Source organism: Poeciliopsis prolifica, unplaced genomic scaffold, assembly GCF_027474105.1.
Source record: "Poeciliopsis prolifica strain line A6 unplaced genomic scaffold, Auburn_PproV2 SCAFFOLD034, whole genome shotgun sequence".
In the NCBI taxonomy this organism is placed as follows: Eukaryota; Metazoa; Chordata; class Actinopteri; order Cyprinodontiformes; family Poeciliidae; genus Poeciliopsis; species Poeciliopsis prolifica.
In genome coordinates, this window is record NW_026562409.1 from 595,678 (window position 1) to 612,677 (window position 17,000).

Consider the following 17,000-nt stretch of genomic DNA (forward strand, 5'->3'; position numbering starts at 1 on the left):
CTTTTAGAAATCTTATTTTCTATCAATTTTTGCTCATGTCTTTGCTTGAAATTTTTTTTTTCACATACATTAATTTCCTGTTATGTCTTTGGAAAGGTTTTAGGTTTTTCTTTATTTTAATACCTAAATTAAAATTAAAACGCGTATAAAATATTCCAATTTGTTTTGTGAGGCTCTAAATATCTCTGGGCCATTGTGTTGTGTTGTTATTATTTTGGTCCCATGTAGTATCTAATTCTGACCAGTGGGAGGCGGAAGCGTTCATCACCGCTCACATCCGCCGAACCGCCGCCATTATCTCTGCAGCGGAAGAAGGAAGGAGAAAACAGTTTGAACGGAGAGAAATTAAGTCAAATTTGGATCAATTCTGCCATGGAGGTTCCTGGAGCCGACAGCGACTGGAGGAGCCCTCAGTTCCGACAGAAAGTCGTGGCTCAGATGTGAGGAAGTTGCTTCTTTTTTCACGGTTTTGCGCTCAGCTAGGCTAGCTTTTGGTTTAGCTAACCGCTAATATTTTGTAAAAACTGCCAATTTAGAAAAAACTGAGGATAAAAATCCATCAGGTGCTAAACTTCTACTATATTTCAGATGGTCTTATGGATATGAAACCGGTGTTTAATTCGGTGCAAATAAAACGTCTAAAATCCATTGGTTTTGTCTTTTTCTGACCAGATTTTGTTGTTGTCATCATTAGCTGCTGAAGCTAGTCAGTATTATAAACAATACGTTTCTACTCCACTACTCAATTGTTTTATATAAATCCTATAGATATGCCTGTTAAAGTGTGTAAGCAATATTTAAAATTTGTCTTTCTCTTAATGAAACCAAAAGTAACTATCAGTAGGAGTTGGACAGATGATTTCATATCTAATTCAGACTTTAAATTGTGCTTAGGGAGTAGTGCAAAGAGGGCTGCACTGTGTCTGTAGGAAAAGAATAAGACAGGATGCAGAGAGGAGCTGTGGAGTGGCAGAGAAGTCTGGTATGTTGGCCCAGGACAGGTATGAGAGTGAGACAGCAGTGAGGTGTGCTGTAGGAGTGACTGGGGAGCTCAGTAAATAAAACACGAGTCTTAGAGCCAAGAAGGGACTGCTTCTTAGCTCTAAGCCTCGTGTTTTATGCTTTCTGTAGGTAGGAGGCAGAAATAAACAACATATTCTGTGTTTTTTAAGTTTGACATTTATTCAGTTTTTGGAAAATGTTTATTTATTTGGGTTTAATTAATTATTTTTGATGCATCCATATTAAGTTTTAATTCAATGGTCAGATGTATAAAAAAACTTAACTTTTGAATTTATAAAACTGTGGTACATTTGGCTTTCCAGCTTATTGTTTGCATGAGGAAATTTCAAACATATGGAGAAGCTGGATGGCAAAAAGAATATTCTTCGACCTGTCATCCATAGCTGCGCCACCGCTGTAGAATAACTCCTTTAAATTAATCAAACTTGGAAATTTATTAATTTCCAAGTTTGATTTATTAATTTCATGCTGTGCTACACAGAAAAGGGAAAAACACTTCTTCCTCACTCTGTATCAGCGCAGCCATAGCAACTGACAATGCCACAAAAAAAAAACACTCAAATATTTCCCACACAAAGAGCAGAACATTCAGTCATTTGCAGTAGTTTGGTTTTAGGCTTAATGTTTATTTTGCGATTTTTAATAAGTGATTGATGGAGTAAGAGGAAGAAACTGTAAATATATCACTGCACTTCACTGTATGGTTAGCTCCATGGCTAGCTCTATGGCCACCTTCATGGTTAGCTCCCTGGCTAGCTAGCCGTTGCTGTCTCTTCCTCTGCAGTGTGGAGTCTCAGTGTCTGGGATCATGAGCGCCCCCTGCCATGAGGCCAGAGAACTGCCTGCCTTACCTCCAGTCTGTTCTCTGGTTTCTGATCGCTGCTCAGCATGAAACACGTTACACACACAGTTGGTGACATAAAACACTGTACATTATCCAAAATGATAGAAAATCTGTTGATACATTAAATGTTTTTTAACCATTTTGTTGGTGGTGTTCAGACAGGAGGAGTTGCTGTCATAGACTGGCAGCCAGACCAGTTAGAGAAGTTGATAAATCCGGGTTAAATTCTGATAATTGAGCTTGAAAACACTGACACTATTTCACTGACACGCACAAAAAAGTGAAAGAAGTAAAAGCGTCTGAAGAAGTTGCATGTTTGAAATATAATGAATGAGAAATGCTCCTGTCATTTCTGTGGCTTTTGTTGAGATTATTTTTGTATATTTTGGACAGTAAAAATGAATTTTGATGATTATTCTGCTGAGTGTTTTGTTGGTCTTCCTCAGTGAAGACGCCATGAGGAAGGCCGGCTCTGGAAACACGACACACAAGTCTGGGACGGACATGGAGAACCACGTCTTCATCAAAGCCAAGACCAGAGTGAGTTGTGCTCAGGTGGCTGATGGGAAACGGGTTAGCAGCTGACGCTAACAGCAGTGTGTGTGTTTCAGGAGGAGTACCTGTCCCTGGTGGCCCGGCTCATCATCCACTTCAGGGACATCCGTGAGTTCTGCAGCTTCCTGTCTCTCCGGTTGCCTGTTGTGTTTGGTTGAGGCTAACCGCCGCTGGGCTTTGTGTTGCAGATAAGAAGGCGTTGGGAGGAGCCGGTGAGTGGAGCTCTGCTCCCTGCTGGGTTCTTGGTGGGGTTCGGCTCCGGCCGGGCCCGACTCTACCGGGTTCGTGGGGTTTCTGCTGAGCATGTCGGAGCTGCGTAATGTTGTCTGTTGTTTGCCCTCTGCTAGATCCCATGAATGCCCTGACTAACCTGACGGGGGTAGGCGGGGGCATGGGCATGGGGCCCCGGCCCCCAGGCACCGCGGTGGGGGGTATGGGGGCCATGGGGCAGATGCAGCTAGGCCAGCATGCCATGGCCGGGGTGCCGGGAAACCCACAAGCCAGTGAGTGTGTTTCCTGCTGCTGCGCCGAGTGTGCCGCTCTCTCTCTTCCTCCGTCGGCATGTTGAGCCGACTCCAGGCTGGCTCCGGCTCCAGAACCGGGTCATTCCTGCCCTCCCTGTGTCTCTGCAGTGGGTGCCCAGGGCCAGATGTCGGTGCAGCAGATGGTGCAGCAGCAGCAGCAGCAGCAACAGCAGCAGCAGCAGTCCATGCAGTTCCAGCAGTTCCAGCAGGTGCAGCAACAGCAGGCGCAGCAGAATGCCGCGCTGCAGCAGCAGCAGCAGCAGTTCCAGCAGCAGCAACAGCTCCGCGCTCTGCAGCACGCCCAGAACCAGCAGCTGCAGCAACAGCAGCAGCAGAACCAGGTCTGTCCACAAACTGACCCAGCAGAACTAGCAGCAGAACTGAGTCCAGATGCACTCAGAGATCTGCAGATGTTCAGGTCACATTCCATTTACCTCAGAGCTCAACGGAGCAGCATTCCAGTTGCATTAGCAACTGGAATGCTGCTATAATGGAGGAACTGGGTTCCTGTCTAAGAAAGAAATTCAAATCATTGACTTTATTTGAGTGTTTGCCAAGTCGTCAAACACTTGGGCGCCACCATGTAGCACAAAGTGCTGGCTGCATGCACACCAGTTCTGTTCAGTCCAACTCTGGTCCGCTTCAGTCCGACTCCGGCCTGGTGGACACTGGTTCTTGACACTCAGTTTCTGCTGCTGACGGTTCCCGTGATGTTTGTCAGCAGCTGCTTCCTGTCTTGAAGCTCTCATTTTCTGTCTCTGCAGATGCATCAGACGCGGATGCAGCTGCAGCAACAGCTGCAGCAGCAACTGCAGATGCAGCAGCAGCACCAGGCGCAGGCTCAATCCATCCAGCAGATGGTGCAGCAGCAGCAGCAGCAGCAGCAGCAACAGCAGCAACAGCAGCAGCAGCAGGTGCAGGTCCAGACGGGTCAGATGCCTCCTCACTCCCAGCCCGGACTCGTCCCCCAGTCTCTGCCGGGTCAGATGCCGGCGCAGTCCATCCCCATCAGCTCGCTGAGCCAACAGCAGCAGCAGCAGCTCAAGATGCAAGCCTTCCAGGTGGGTCTGGACTGGCGCAACACAGCCCAGCTGAGCTGAAGCTGGACCCACCCCACCACCTCTACATCTAACTAAATTAGCATTTGATTTTGGCATTCATTTTAGAGATATTAGTAAAACAGTTGACTAAAAGTCATCAGAAGTTTAACAACATCTTTAAAATGAAAGCAGCTCAAATGTTGATGCTAAGTTAGTTAGCTTTGGAAGCGGTGGGGTCCAACTCCCCACCCTAACCTTCGCATGCTCTGCTCTGTCTGCAGCAGGCTCGCGCCACGCTGCCGCTGCAGCAGGCCCAGCAGGCTGCAGCTCAGGCGCAGCTCAACGCCGCTGCAGCCGCTGCTGCCACTCCTGGACAGGTGAGACACCTTGAGGCTGGCCTCCCCATGCTAACGTCATGCTAACGATAGGGGTGGCCTTTTATCATGTTAAATAAGAATTTTGATTCTATGTTGTCATGATAAATAACAAACAAGTTGAAAGTTTAAATTTTTTTTCTTGTTTGTTCAGTGAAATCAACAGTAAATAAAAAAATACAGTTACAGCTCAGTGACACAAATCATGCACCGCTTCAAGTGACTGGAGTCCAGAAGAAGAGCGTTTTTGTGGGAATGTTTTTGTTAGTGGGGCTGTAATTGCTGTGACATAAAGTCACATTGTTACTTAAAGAACGAGAAATAAATATTGTGCCTTTTATTGTTACAAAAGTTTATTGCTATGATAGCGTAGCGTCATGCTAACGTTAAGCTAACTGCCGCAGATGGTCCGGCCCCCGATGCAGAATCTGCCCCGCGCCCCTCGGGCTCCTCTGAACACCGCCATCCCTCCTCCAAACAGCACGGCCGGGGTCGGAGGTCAGATGATGACCCCACAGGTGTGTTCTCCTGCTCTGAGTCATCCAGGTAACAGCAGCGCAGGCTGAGCTGTCCTTCTCCGTCTCCTCAGGTGCAGCAGCATTCCATGATGTCATCACCCTCACCTGTGCAGGTGCCCACCCCACAGATGCTGCCCCCCCCAGCCATCCCCGCAGCCCGCCTCCTCCCAGCCCAACTCGGCCAGGTCAGATGGCAGCCCACAGGCCACGACCCCTACCCCTGCCTGTTAATCACTTCCGGCTTCCTGCCTGCAGCTCCGGCCCCACGCCGTCTCCGGGTGGCTTCCAGCCCAGCCCCTCCCCGCAGCCGTCGCCAAGCCCGGTCACCGCCAGAACCCCCCAGCAGAACCATGGGGTGGCCTCGCCTGGGCCCCTCAACACGCCAGGTAACAATCACACAGGAATGCAACGCCAGAGGAGCTGGGATTAAACAGCAATGGCAGCCATGTTGTGAGTGGCTTTCTTCCTCCAGACTGGAGCCAGAGATTGCTGATGTTGTGTCAGCACAAGCCTCTGCTCCATTAGATTAGATGGTAAAAAATGAAAGAATTATATCTTCTTTCCTTAAATATGTTGAACAGTAAAGGCTCGTAAGGTGAGCCTCATTTCTCACATCCACAAATAAAAATACTTTATGGTAAAAAATCAATTTAATAGGTTAGTTGTAACCAGGTTTCAAGTGGAGTGGCTTTATTTTCTGAGATTAACTTGCCTCTCACAATATGGCTGACGATTCCATTCTGTGTATAGCTGAATAAAACTGACAGTGACATGTCTGCAGCGCCTCCTGTGGTCCTACTTGGTACTACAGGTTAAAAATATGGATCCATTCTGACTGAACATCCTAATCCATTTTCACCCTTTCAGTTGGTGTTTGTTCACATAACTACTGGTTCTGAACCGGTTCTCAACCAGTCCAGAACCAGTTAGTGGGGTGTGATAAACCTGTAGGAGGCGCCACTGAGGCCAACAACCTCCAATCCACAGAGCAGAACTTGAGGCCCATATAAACACAGAACCGTTGCATGTTTTAGTGAAAGTAAAACCAGAACTGTCAGTCGGTTCTGTGTCATGTGACTCCAGCTGGCTCCTCCCCCTCCCCACCAGGTAACCCCGGGTCAGGCATGAGTCCGGCTGGAGCCACGTCTCTGGAGGAGCAGCAGTACATGGAGAAGCTCAAGCAGCTGTCAAAATACATCGAGCCGCTACGCCGGATGATCAACAAGATCGACAAGAACGAAGGTGAGTGGCTGACCTTTGACCTCTCTTTGCAGATGATTAGTTCCCCTCAGAGAAAAACCATCAGCAAGGCTACAGAGAAATCAAGCAATGTTTTTTATTAAATTGCAATATTATTATTTAATCTTAAATTCCTTTTATATTTGATTCATTTACTTGTTCTGTTTTTATCTTAATATTTATTGTCTTTTGCAAAATCTTTTTATTGTAATTATAATTTTTTATATTTTTTTAAATTTATGTATTAAAACCTGGTTTCCATGGAAACGGATCACATGCAAGTCTCATTTATATAAAAAAAATTAATCTGAAAACAAATAAAATCTTAAAATTTGTAACATTTTTCAAATCTTAAGAAAAGAAAATATAAAAATCTCCTGCAGACAAATGTTTAAATCAGTGTCATAATTTGATGTTTCTATGTTTTAAATATTTTAAAAGTAAAGTTCTGATCCGGGAAGCTGAGGAGGTCTGGTTTGGGTCCACATTTAGTGATGAGTATTAAATAAGTAAAATTGTACGAAGACAGGAAGTTGACGTTTGTGTTGTGCTGCTAGACAGGAAGAAGGACCTGAGCAAGATGAAGAGTCTGCTGAACATCCTGACTGATCCAACCATCAGGTACCGGTACCGCCTGCAGAACTTGACACCAGAACCGCCATTTTGACATCAGTGCACTCGGGCTGTCTCGCTGCTGAAACTTAAACTCAATACTGATGCTAAGAAAAATATTTCATACCATGCCACAGATTTCTTTCTCATTAAGAAAAACAATGAATAGATATGATAAGAAGAAAAACTGTGGTCTATTTAATTAGGACAAACCAGGGAAGAATTCAGCCATTATTTATAAAAATATATCATTTAAAAATATCACCTCTCTGTTTAGTAAAGCAGCAAGCAAGATGGTAAAAGTGTTCATGTTAAGTTATGTTCATAACTGCCCATATATATATATATATATATATATATATATATATATCTATATATATATATATATATATATATATATATATGGGTTGGCAGGACCAGCTTCCAGGTGAAGGAGTGGAGCTGAGACTCAGGTTTTGTCTGTCTGACCTGCAGGTGTCCTCTGAAGACGCTGCAGAAATGCGAAATCGCTTTGGAGAAGCTGAAGAACGACATGGCCGTGGTAAGAAGAGCTCAACTTCCTGCTTCAGCCTTCACCGCCTCGCTGGAGCTCAAACCGTGACTTCATCCATTCAGCTGTTACTGCGTAAAGCTCATAAATGAGTTTCTTCGAAAATGACTTTAAAGCTGGCCACATTCAATTTTCACATGTGGGCACTGCAACTTAGGGGTGGGAATAAAAATGTCTTATTTCAATAGGCTTTTATTTTGAAATTAAGCATCCTATGTGGCTGACATTTGCTGGTTTGGTTGCAGAGGTGTCCTTCTGGAAACAGATAGTTTTCAGCTTTGCTTAATGACCCTGATTATTTCCGATACTTTATTTCTTTTTGCAACTGCATAAATACAAAATCTAAACTTGAAGCTGCTGGAACTCGACTTGCAGCAGATCAAACATGAACCGGATAAGCTTTTACTCTGAAAGGAGTTTGTGAATCAGGGTGCCGTGGCAACGTCGGTCTTTTTGAAGAGGCGGCTAACTTTACCGCAGGTATTTTAGCATCTTTTTTTTGTCAAGGCCACATGATGAGGATCTGCCGAAATAAGGAAGTCCTGTGGGGGAAAATGCTATTTTCATTTAATATATTATGATTTTTCAACACAATCCCTTCTTTTGACTGTAGTAAAGTATTTAATATTTTTATTAATCACATAGCATTTTAGTTTATTTGGGCACTTCTTATGGTTTCTTCCTTTGGTAGAAACCATATTTTGTAAGAAACTTAAATTTCTTAGAAAATATGGAAAAAACTTACATTTCTTGCCATAACACAAACTTAAGGATCAAAGAGGATTTTTACTGGCAGATTATCAGAGATAACATTTAAATAAATTTTTTCAACTTATATTTGAAAAAATTATTGAAAAACAAAAATTATGATAAAAATGTAAGAATTAAAGGTTAATGTTATTAGATTTATTTTAGTTTTGCATGTCTTTTCTCATTCTCTCTTTGGCTTTCGGAGGCCCCACAGCGCCACCTAGTGGCCTGTAGAAACACCGAGTTGTTCCCAGAGACTCTGACTCTAACTTCACTGAATATTGTTTAGAATCCTAAAATAAAACAACCTGAGTTCCAGCGTTCCATAAAGCAAAGTTTTCCCGTCAGTGTTTCTGTCTTAATGGCGCTTCTCGGTTCTGACAGGATTCCCGTCTGTTTCAGCCGACGCCGCCCCCCCCTCCGGTTCCCACCAAGCAGCAGTATCTATGCCAGCCGCTGCTGGACGCCGTCATGGCCAACATCCGCTCCCCGGTCTTCAACCACTCCCTGTACCGGACCTTCGCCCCCGCCATGAGCGCCATCCACGAGCCGCCCATCACGTAGGCCCCGCCCCTCCGCTCCACGCCGCTTCGCCCCACCCTGTCTGACCCGGTTTTCTGTTCCCCAGGGGCCCCAACGTCAGCGGGAGGAAGAGGAAGCACGAGGAAGACGAGCGTCAGACTATCCCAACATCCTGCAGGGGGAGGTGGCGCGCCTCGACGTGAAGTTCCTGGTCAACCTGGACCCGGCCTTCTGCAGCAACAACGGCACCGTGCACCTCATCTGCAAGCTGGGTGAGACGCTGTGATTGGCTGATGATCCTCTGATTTAGCTCCAGTACTTACTACTGCTGATCAGATCCATGTGGGAGAAATGGAAATTAAATTATTAAAAAATGTCTGCAGCTCAAATCTGAGGTCAGGAAGTAGACATTTAACTGACGAAGATGAAGAGACCTCACAAACCGGCATGTTTACTGGGGCGTTAAAAGCTCCCCATGCTCAGTGTGACAATAACCAGCAGCTGCTTGATTCAGCGAAGGACTAAGCTGAACTGCAGAACCGTAGAGGTCAGCGCGATTAGCCTGCGAGATCTTTGTTCCGATTTCCGACCTAAAGTCGTTCCAGTTATGGCGGTAGCTCTGAACCGAGCTTCCTGCTGTGAGTTCAGACTGATCTGGTTCACTCACATCAGCTGCGATCAATAACCGATGATATTCGGCATGTTGAATCGTCTCGGTCCGATGACGCAGTGCGTGTCGTCCCAGAGCACCAATGAGAACGCAGTCTAGTGAACGTGACGTTTAGCCAATCAGAAAACAAAGATATCTTCACTGCTTTTTTCTCGTCGGCCATGTTTGTTTACTCTGAACTATTGTTTGATCTCGAGAGATTTCCCATCTGATATATGATGCATAAACCTGTAATAGCTGTTATTTTATTTTGTATTATCATGCCTGATCTCTGAGCTTTGAAAAATCAACGGACTGCTTTAGCAGCAAGACATTCGATCCATTAGTTCTGTCAACATGAAGATGTTCTCTCCTTCCTTTGGCTCAGACACTGAGGAAAATTCAGTGGAGCAAAGTTTAGAGGATGTGGTTTTAGGTTTAACGTGACCAGCTGTAACTCCGAGGCAATGTCCATATAAGGAAGTGCTTCCTGAAATGCTGGAAGATATCAGATTTTATCATTTTCTATCATTAATGCTGGAAACGTTAAGTTTTCTTAGACATCAGCTCCAGATCTGGTTTTCTCATCTTGTTGCTCTTTTTGTCCCTCAGACGATAAAAACCTGCCCAGCGTTCCTCCGCTGCAGCTCAGCGTTCCTGCAGACTACCCGGATCAGAGTCCGCACTGGGCCGACGACGGCGACCAGTACGGTGAGGAAACAGGATTCCGGCATCCTGATGCCGGGTTTAATCTATGTCTCCGGGATTTAATCTGCGGCGCCTCTGAAGCGTCTAAATGTCTCTGCTGTGTCTCAGGCGCCAACGGCTTCCTGCAGACGGTCCACAGGAACATGACGTCCAAACTGCTGCAGCTTCCTGACAAACACTCGGTGACGGAGCTGCTCAACACCTGGGCCCAGAGCGTCCGGCAGGCCTGCCTGTCCGCCGCCTGAAGCCCCGCCCACTGCCTGAAGCCCCGCCCACTCAGCCGCCACAGTATCTCACTACATTCAGGTCCGGTTCAAACCTTACCGGATTAAATGAATTGCTGCTCACCTGGTTACCTGGCGACCGATCAGCCACCAGCCCTGAATGCGTCACACTTTAGTTTTTCTCTCAGACGTTTGAAACCCGGCAACAAATAAAGATTTATCCGCTGTTTTTATAAATAAAATCCATTTCATTATGAACGGCAGCGTCACTTCTCTGGTTCGACTCTTACTGAAGTTTTTATGCCCCTGTTAAAGAGCCAGGATGTAAAAACATGACATCAGCAAAAATACATGAATATATAGCTTGTAAATGTTCAGCTGAGGCCAAGCAGCTCAGGTTGTTTAAAGGTATCAGTCAGGGCAAGTCTGCGCTAATCCTATTTCTATGAAAGGGTTCATTTGTTTCCCTCATTTGAAACTGATTAGTTTTGAGAAACTAAATGTGGAGTTTCTCATTGATATTTATCAGTAAAAAACTAGACATTAAAATTAAGTTCAAACGCATTTATCATATCTAACTTTTTCATATTTTAGACATTGTGTCAACTTTTCCCAGGTTTTATATTCTGATCACCTTTTTTTTCTTAGTCTGGTTCTAATATGGTGTCATAAATACGGAACTCAGAAAAATGTATTTTTTATTCAAATTTATATTCTTGCCTAAAATCTCCTAAAGAAGCAAATTCTGTTTATGGATCAGTGTTCTGGTTCTGGTTCCGGCCCAGAAGGACCAAGGGGAGGTTCTGGATGCGCTAACGGGTCACAGCGGACTGCAAGTGATGAAAGTTACAATCAGTGAAATGTAACAAAGACTGGATTTTATTTAGAGTCCGTCCTGGTTCTACTCCTCATCCGATCCGACCCTGTTCTGGTTCTGGTTCTGGTTCTGGTCAGAAGCTGAGGGAGAAGGCTCTGTAGGACAGGTTGGTGAAGACGTCGATCTTGCTGCTGCCGCCGCCGACCGTCAGCACCTGGAACAGCAACACACCTGTTACTAGGCCCCCGCTCTTAGCCCCGCCCCCTGCACGGTGCGTTCAGGGTCTCACCCGGTGCTCGGAGCTCTTTGTGTTCAGCTTCAGCGTGTTGAGGCTTGGTGGCGTACACGGGATCTGACCTTTGACCTCTCCTCCCAGAAGGCAGTGGGAGACAAAGGCACCGTCGCCCACAGCGAGTATCTGCACACACACACACACACGCACACACACACACACACACACACACACACACACACACACACTCTGAGTGAGGCTGCAGCGCGGCCTCCGGCCTGCGGGGGCGCTGTGCGTCTCCTCACCATGTCCTGGTGGAACGCGGCCTGGCGCTGGCAGCCGCTCAGAGGGAACACCGAGGTCGGCGACAGCGAGCGCAGATGCCACATGGACAGAGACGGGCCGCCGCCGCACAGCTGCATCGCCATAGCAACCGGTCAGTAACATGAAACCACGTCTGGATCTGCAGCTTCATCACGTGACTTCTTACCATCCAATCAGAGTCCGTGGTCAGGCAGCTGATCCACTTCCCGTGCTGAGGCCTGGCGCAGCTCTGAAACGAGAGGTTAAAGGTCAGCAGCTCTGAAACGAGAGGTTAAAGGTCAGCAGGTCAAAGCTCACCTCGTACTTATGCACCTCGATGCAGTGGACGCTCTGCCCCGTCCTGCAGTCTGAACGACACACCATCATCACCATCATCATCATCATCATCATCATCAGAACGGACACACGGCGGCGCCGCCCGCAGCTCACCCCACATCCGCACGGCGCCGTCCTCGCTGCCAGACAGGAGCTCCGCCTCCCGCTCACGTACGCACACGCAGTGCACATAGTCTGTGTGACCCTGCAGGGTCGCCTGAAGGGGTCAGAGGTCAGAGATCTGTCAGATGACTACTCATCAGCTGCAGAAGAGGAAAAAGAAGAAGACGCACCTTAAAGGCGCCGTGCTCCAGGTCCAGGATGTGGACGTTGTTGTCTCCCGCTCCGATCGCCAGGCTGTCGTCCTGGAAACACATCGTCATCATCATCAAAAAGGTACAGCCAGTCAGAGGTCAGAGGTCAGAGTGTGCTCTCACTCGAGGGTTGATGGCCATGGAGTTGATCTCTGGAATCTCCAGACTGGACCTGAAGGCAACAGAGACATGAGACAGGAAGTAGAGGACAGACAGGAAGCAGAGGACTCGTCCTCACTTGTAGTTCGGCCTCTTCGTCCACAGCGGCTTCACGTTCTGAGGAGACACACAGATCATCAGTTAACCCTTGACCTTCTAGTTGCTATGTATGAACCTCCATGTCAAACTGCTAACAGCCATAATCAGATTTTAAACCACCTGAAACGCGTACGGTCATTGAACGCACCGCGTTCTGCTTTGTTGCTTTCATTCTTGTGGGAGTTTCATCATTTTCACATCACTGACATGTTGAACTGATGGGTTGAATCTGTGATGATTTTTGGCTCTGATGGCTTTCCGTACCTTCTTGATGAGTTCGGTCCAGTTCCAGGCGCTGACCTCGCCGTTCCCTGCGCTCAGCAGGACAGAGTCTGTGGACAGCAGACTGAAGACGGGACCTTCATGAGCTGCAGAGGACAGGCAGGAGTCAGAGACTCACCAGAACCGGACCACAACCAAACCTCTAGTTTACGCTAAAAAACTCTTTTTTTTTTCTTCTTTTTTTTTTTATTCAACTGTGAAAAAAACTAAAAGATTGGTGAAAATGCAATTTTTTAAAAATTTTCCAAGTTGATTTTTACCTGTTGACTTGCTTTAATAACACTGTGAAAACTCTCCAATATCACAGATTTTTGTTGCATGAAACAATAATCTGCAGGCTTTCTACTTTAAAAAGTTATTTTCCCTGTTTGTCTTGACTCAGGTCAGTTCACAGTTGAGATTTGACTCATTTTTCATAAATCAAGCGCGCCGCTGAGGCTGGCAGGTCTCACCTGTGAATGTCAGAACAGGCTTCTGATTGGCCGTCGTGGCGTCTGGACTGAGAGCCGCAGCCAGGCTGAAAGCACAGCGTGGCGACAGGTGTGAGCCACACGCTGAGGACAGGTGAGAGAGGTGGGTGCGTTTGTTTTGTCTCACCTGAAAAGGGCGATCTCCCCGTAGTTGTTCCCAGCCGCCAGGAAGCGGCCGCAGGGAGAAAAGCTTTGGGAAAAAACCGACATGTGGAGGAGCTGAGGACAGAGACGATGCCATGGCAACGAGACGTTAGTTAAAGCCAGCTGGAAAGGGTCAAACATCACCACGGTAACCTCAAAATGATGCTTAGGTGGAAACTTTCAGAAAATGATTCAAAACAAACATATTTTTGAGTCTGAGATAAGTTTTTCTGGCCAACCCTGAACCTCCTCAAAACCAGAACCAATGTGTTCAGTCAGAGGCTTCTGCACATTCACTGTAACACAGACTGCTACAGGAGATTCTTCCTGCTCAGAGTCGTCATCCTCTACAACAGCTCTGAAGAACCTGATGGAGTAAAACAGCATTTAAAGGCCCATCTTAAAGCGCGCATGCTCAGAAACAAAGACCCGGCAGGTGGTGACCTCTGACCCAACAATTCAAACTATTCCCTGTTTAAAACAAACTCTAAACTGATCCAGTCACCCCGAATTAAACGCGACACCGAACCGAATCTGATCAGCTTTCTAATGTTTCATTTAATATCTGCACTTTTAATTAATAAGGAAACAAATCTTAATGTTGCTTAATTTAAAACAGAGTCTTTTTTTTCGTGAAGAATAAAACTTATGCGTCCGAAAAAGGAGGAAATTAACAGAAAATTTTACTATTAACTTCTTATCTTCTCAGCTCGCTAAAGAAACAATTGTAAAATGTTTCAATGCTGCTTCTAAAATATGATGAACTGAAACAGCGCAGCGGGTTTTTGGCGTTTCCGGCCCTGAACTTCCCACAGATCCACGGAAACACGAGAATATTGGCTGAAACAACGTTCACCTCTACGGGACCCATCCTGGCCTCTGGATCCTCTGGTTCTGGAAGAACTGCAGGAAAAACAAAGAGCCCAGGAACCAGCAGAAACCCAAACGGAGCCACAGGAGGGAAACACACGGCCGGGACGCTGGCATATGACGTCGGCGCCACAATACGGCATTCTGGGACATGTAGTCCAGCAGCGGCCAGTGGGAGCTCAGAAACTCAAAGCCCACATTGGAACCAGAACTCCGCATATCTTTGAAGCTAACTGGTATTTTTCTGTTTTGTGTGTGTGTGTGTGTGTGTGGTGTGTGTGTGTGTGTGTGTGTGTGTGTGTGTGTGTGTGTGTGTGTGTGTAGGTGTGTGTGTGTGTGTAGATGTGTGTGTGTGTGTGTCTCTGTGTGTGTGTGTGTGCGTGTGTAGATGTGTGTGTGTATTTGTGTGTAGATGTGTGTGTAGATGTGTGTGTGTATTTGTGTGTAGATGTGTGTGTAGATGTGTGTGTAGATGTGTGCGTGTGTAGATGTGTGTGTCTCTCTGTGTGTGTGTAGATGTGTGTGTGTGTGTGTGTGTGTGTGTGTAGAGTGTGTGTGTGTGTGTGTGTGTGTGTAGATGTGTGTGTAGATGTGTGTGTAGATGTGTGCGTGTGTAGATGTGTGTGTGTCTCTCTGTGTGTGTGTAGATGTGTGTGTGTGTGTGTGTGTATTTGTGTAGATGTGTGTAGATGTGTGTGTGTATTTGTGTGTAGATGTGTGTGTAGATGTGTGTGTAGATGTGTGCGTGTGTAGATGTGTGTGTGTCTCTCTGTGTGTGTGTAGATGTGTGTGTGTGTGTGTGTGTGTGTAGATGTGTGTGTGTGTGTGTGTGTGTAGATGTGTGTGTGTGTGTCTCTGTGTGTGTGTAGATGTGTGTGTGTAGATGTGTGCGTGTGTAGATGTGTGTGTAGATGTGTGTGTGTATTTGTGTGTAGATGTGTGTGTAGATGTGTGTGTAGATGTGTGTGTAGATGTGTGTGTGTATTTGTGTGTAGATGTGTGTGTAGATGTGTGTGTAGATGTGTGTGTAGATGTGTGTGTAGATGTGTGTGTGTCTCTCTGTGTGTGTGTAGATGTGTGTGTGTGTGTAGATGTGTGTGTGTGTGTGTGTGTAGATGTGTGTAGATGTGTGCGTGTGTAGATGTGTGTGTGTCTCTCTGTGTGTGTGTAGATGTGTGTGTGTGTGTAGATGTGTGTGTGTGTGTGTGTGTGTGTAGATGTGTGTAGATGTGTGTGTAGATGTGTGCGTGTGTAGATGTGTGTGTGTCTCTCTGTGTGTGTGTAGATGTGTGTGTGTGTGTGTGTGTGTGTGTGTGTAGATGTGTGTGTGTCTCTCTGTGTGTGTGTAGATGTGTGTGTGTGTGTGTGTGTGTAGATGTGTGTGTGTGTGTGTGTGTGTGTGTGTAGATGTGTGTGTAGATGTGTGCGTGTGTAGATGTGTGTGTATTTGTGTAGATGTGTGTGTAGATGTGTGTGTAGATGTGTGTGTGTGTGTGTGTAGATGTGTGTGTGTGTGTGTGTGTAGATGTGTGTGTAGATGTGTGTGTAGATGTGTGCGTGTGTAGATGTGTGTGTGTCTCTCTGTGTGTGTGTAGATGTGTGTGTGTGTGTGTGTAGATGTGTGTGTAGATGTGTGTGTAGATGTGTGCGTGTGTAGATGTGTGTGTGTCTCTCTGTGTGTGTGTAGATGTGTGTGTGTGTGTGTGCGTGTGTAGATGTGTGTGTGTCTCTCTGTGTGTGTGTAGATGTGTGTGTGTGTGTGTGTAGATGTGTGTGTGTGTGTGTGTGTGTAGATGTGTGTGTAGATGTGTGCGTGTGTAGATGTGTGTGTGTATTTGTGTAGATGTGTGTGTAGATGTGTGTGTGTATGTGTGTAGATGTGTGTGTAGATGTGTGCGTGTGTAGATGTGTGTGTGTCTCTCTGTGTGTGTGTAGATGTGTGTGTGTGTGTGTGTGTAGATGTGTGTGTGTGTGTGTAGATGTGTGTGTGTGTGTGTCTCTGTGTGTGTGTGTGTAGGTGTGTGTGTGTGTAGATGTGTGTGTGTGTGTGTGTCTCTGTGTGTGTGTAGATGTGTGCGTGTGTAGATGTGTGTGTGTATTTGTGTAGATGTGTGTGTAGATGTGTGTGTAGATGTGTGTGTAGATGTGTGCGTGTGTAGATGTGTGTAGATGTGTGCGTGTGTAGATGTGTGTGTGTATTTGTGTAGATGTGTGTGTGTGTGTGTGTAGATGTGTGTGTAGATGTGTGTGTAGATGTGTGCGTGTGTAGATGTGTGTGTGTCTCTCTGTGTGTGTGTAGATGTGTGTGTGTGTGTGCGTGTGTAGATGTGTGTGTGTCTCTCTGTGTGTGTGTAGATGTGTGTGTGTGTGTGTGTGTGTAGATGTGTGTGTGTGTGTGTGTGTGTGTGTGTGTGTGTGTAGATGTGTGTGTAGATGTGTGTGTGTATTTGTGTAGATGTGTGTGTAGATGTGTGTGTGTATTTGTGTAGATGTGTGTGTAGATGTGTGTGTGTATTTGTGTGTAGATGTGTGTGTGTATTTGTGTGTAGATGTGTGTGTATTTGTGTAGATGTGTGTGTGTATTTGTGTGTAGATGTGTGTGTGTATTTGTGTGTAGATGTGGGTGTGTAGATGTGTGTGTCTGTGCGTGTGTAGATGTGTGTAGATGTGTGTGTAGATGTGTGTGTGTATTTGTGTGTAGATGTGTGTGTCTGTGCGTGTGTAGATGTGTGTAGATGTGTGTGTAGATGTGTGTGTGTATTTGTGTAGATGTGTGTGTAGATATGTGTGTGTATTTGTGTGTAGATGTGTGTGTGTATTTGTGTGTAGATGTGTGTGTCTG

At 46.0% G+C, this 17,000-nt stretch overlaps 2 protein-coding genes across 4 annotated transcripts; one reads left to right on the top strand and one right to left on the bottom strand.

The window, feature by feature from the left end:
* The first annotated feature begins 276 nt into the window (after nucleotides 1-276).
* On the top strand, nucleotides 277-10,390 carry med15 (mediator complex subunit 15). Its single transcript, XM_055051837.1, is given in 20 exon segments — nucleotides 277-440; nucleotides 2,314-2,407; nucleotides 2,479-2,530; nucleotides 2,611-2,634; nucleotides 2,770-2,925; nucleotides 3,055-3,287; nucleotides 3,711-4,007; nucleotides 4,268-4,363; nucleotides 4,765-4,878; nucleotides 4,950-5,020; nucleotides 5,022-5,063; nucleotides 5,134-5,264; nucleotides 5,986-6,120; nucleotides 6,675-6,738; nucleotides 7,204-7,270; nucleotides 8,414-8,589; nucleotides 8,658-8,710; nucleotides 8,713-8,823; nucleotides 9,813-9,911; nucleotides 10,017-10,390. Coding segments are annotated over 20 exon segments (2,220 nt in total). The 5' UTR covers nucleotides 277-372; the 3' UTR covers nucleotides 10,154-10,390.
* A 598-nt stretch (nucleotides 10,391-10,988) lies between these two features.
* Nucleotides 10,989-14,267, bottom strand: thoc6 (THO complex 6). 3 transcript variants are annotated; one of them, XM_055051866.1, is made up of 13 exons: nucleotides 14,145-14,267; nucleotides 13,272-13,363; nucleotides 13,127-13,191; nucleotides 12,657-12,760; nucleotides 12,373-12,410; nucleotides 12,258-12,306; nucleotides 12,114-12,185; nucleotides 11,935-12,037; nucleotides 11,803-11,852; nucleotides 11,672-11,734; nucleotides 11,487-11,597; nucleotides 11,239-11,367; nucleotides 10,989-11,163 (listed from the first exon to the last, which is right to left on the bottom strand). In XM_055051866.1, exons 1-13 carry the CDS (start codon nucleotides 14,157-14,159, stop codon nucleotides 11,083-11,085), a joined length of 972 nt encoding a protein of 323 aa, XP_054907841.1. In that variant the 5' UTR covers nucleotides 14,160-14,267; the 3' UTR covers nucleotides 10,989-11,082. The 3 variants fall into 3 exon arrangements, with proteins under 3 accessions (XP_054907841.1, XP_054907840.1, XP_054907839.1); XM_055051865.1 differs by lacking the exon at nucleotides 14,145-14,267 and having other exon boundaries at nucleotides 11,818-11,852; nucleotides 13,272-14,102; XM_055051864.1 differs by lacking the exon at nucleotides 14,145-14,267 and having other exon boundaries at nucleotides 13,272-14,099.
* Between the last annotated feature and the right edge of the window lie 2,733 nt (nucleotides 14,268-17,000).

Coding starts and splice junctions, on each gene's coding strand:
- thoc6 (XM_055051864.1), bottom strand. CDS start 13,429: ATGTTTGACCCTTTCCAGCTGGCTTTAACTAACGTCTCGTTGCCATGG. Junction 12,411..12,656: donor GGACCGAACTCATCAAGAAG/GTACGGAAAGCC, acceptor GTGTCTCCTCAG/AACGTGAAGCCGCTGTGGAC. Junction 11,598..11,671: donor CCACGGACTCTGATTGGATG/GTAAGAAGTCAC, acceptor ATGGCGATGCAG/CTGTGCGGCGGCGGCCCGTC.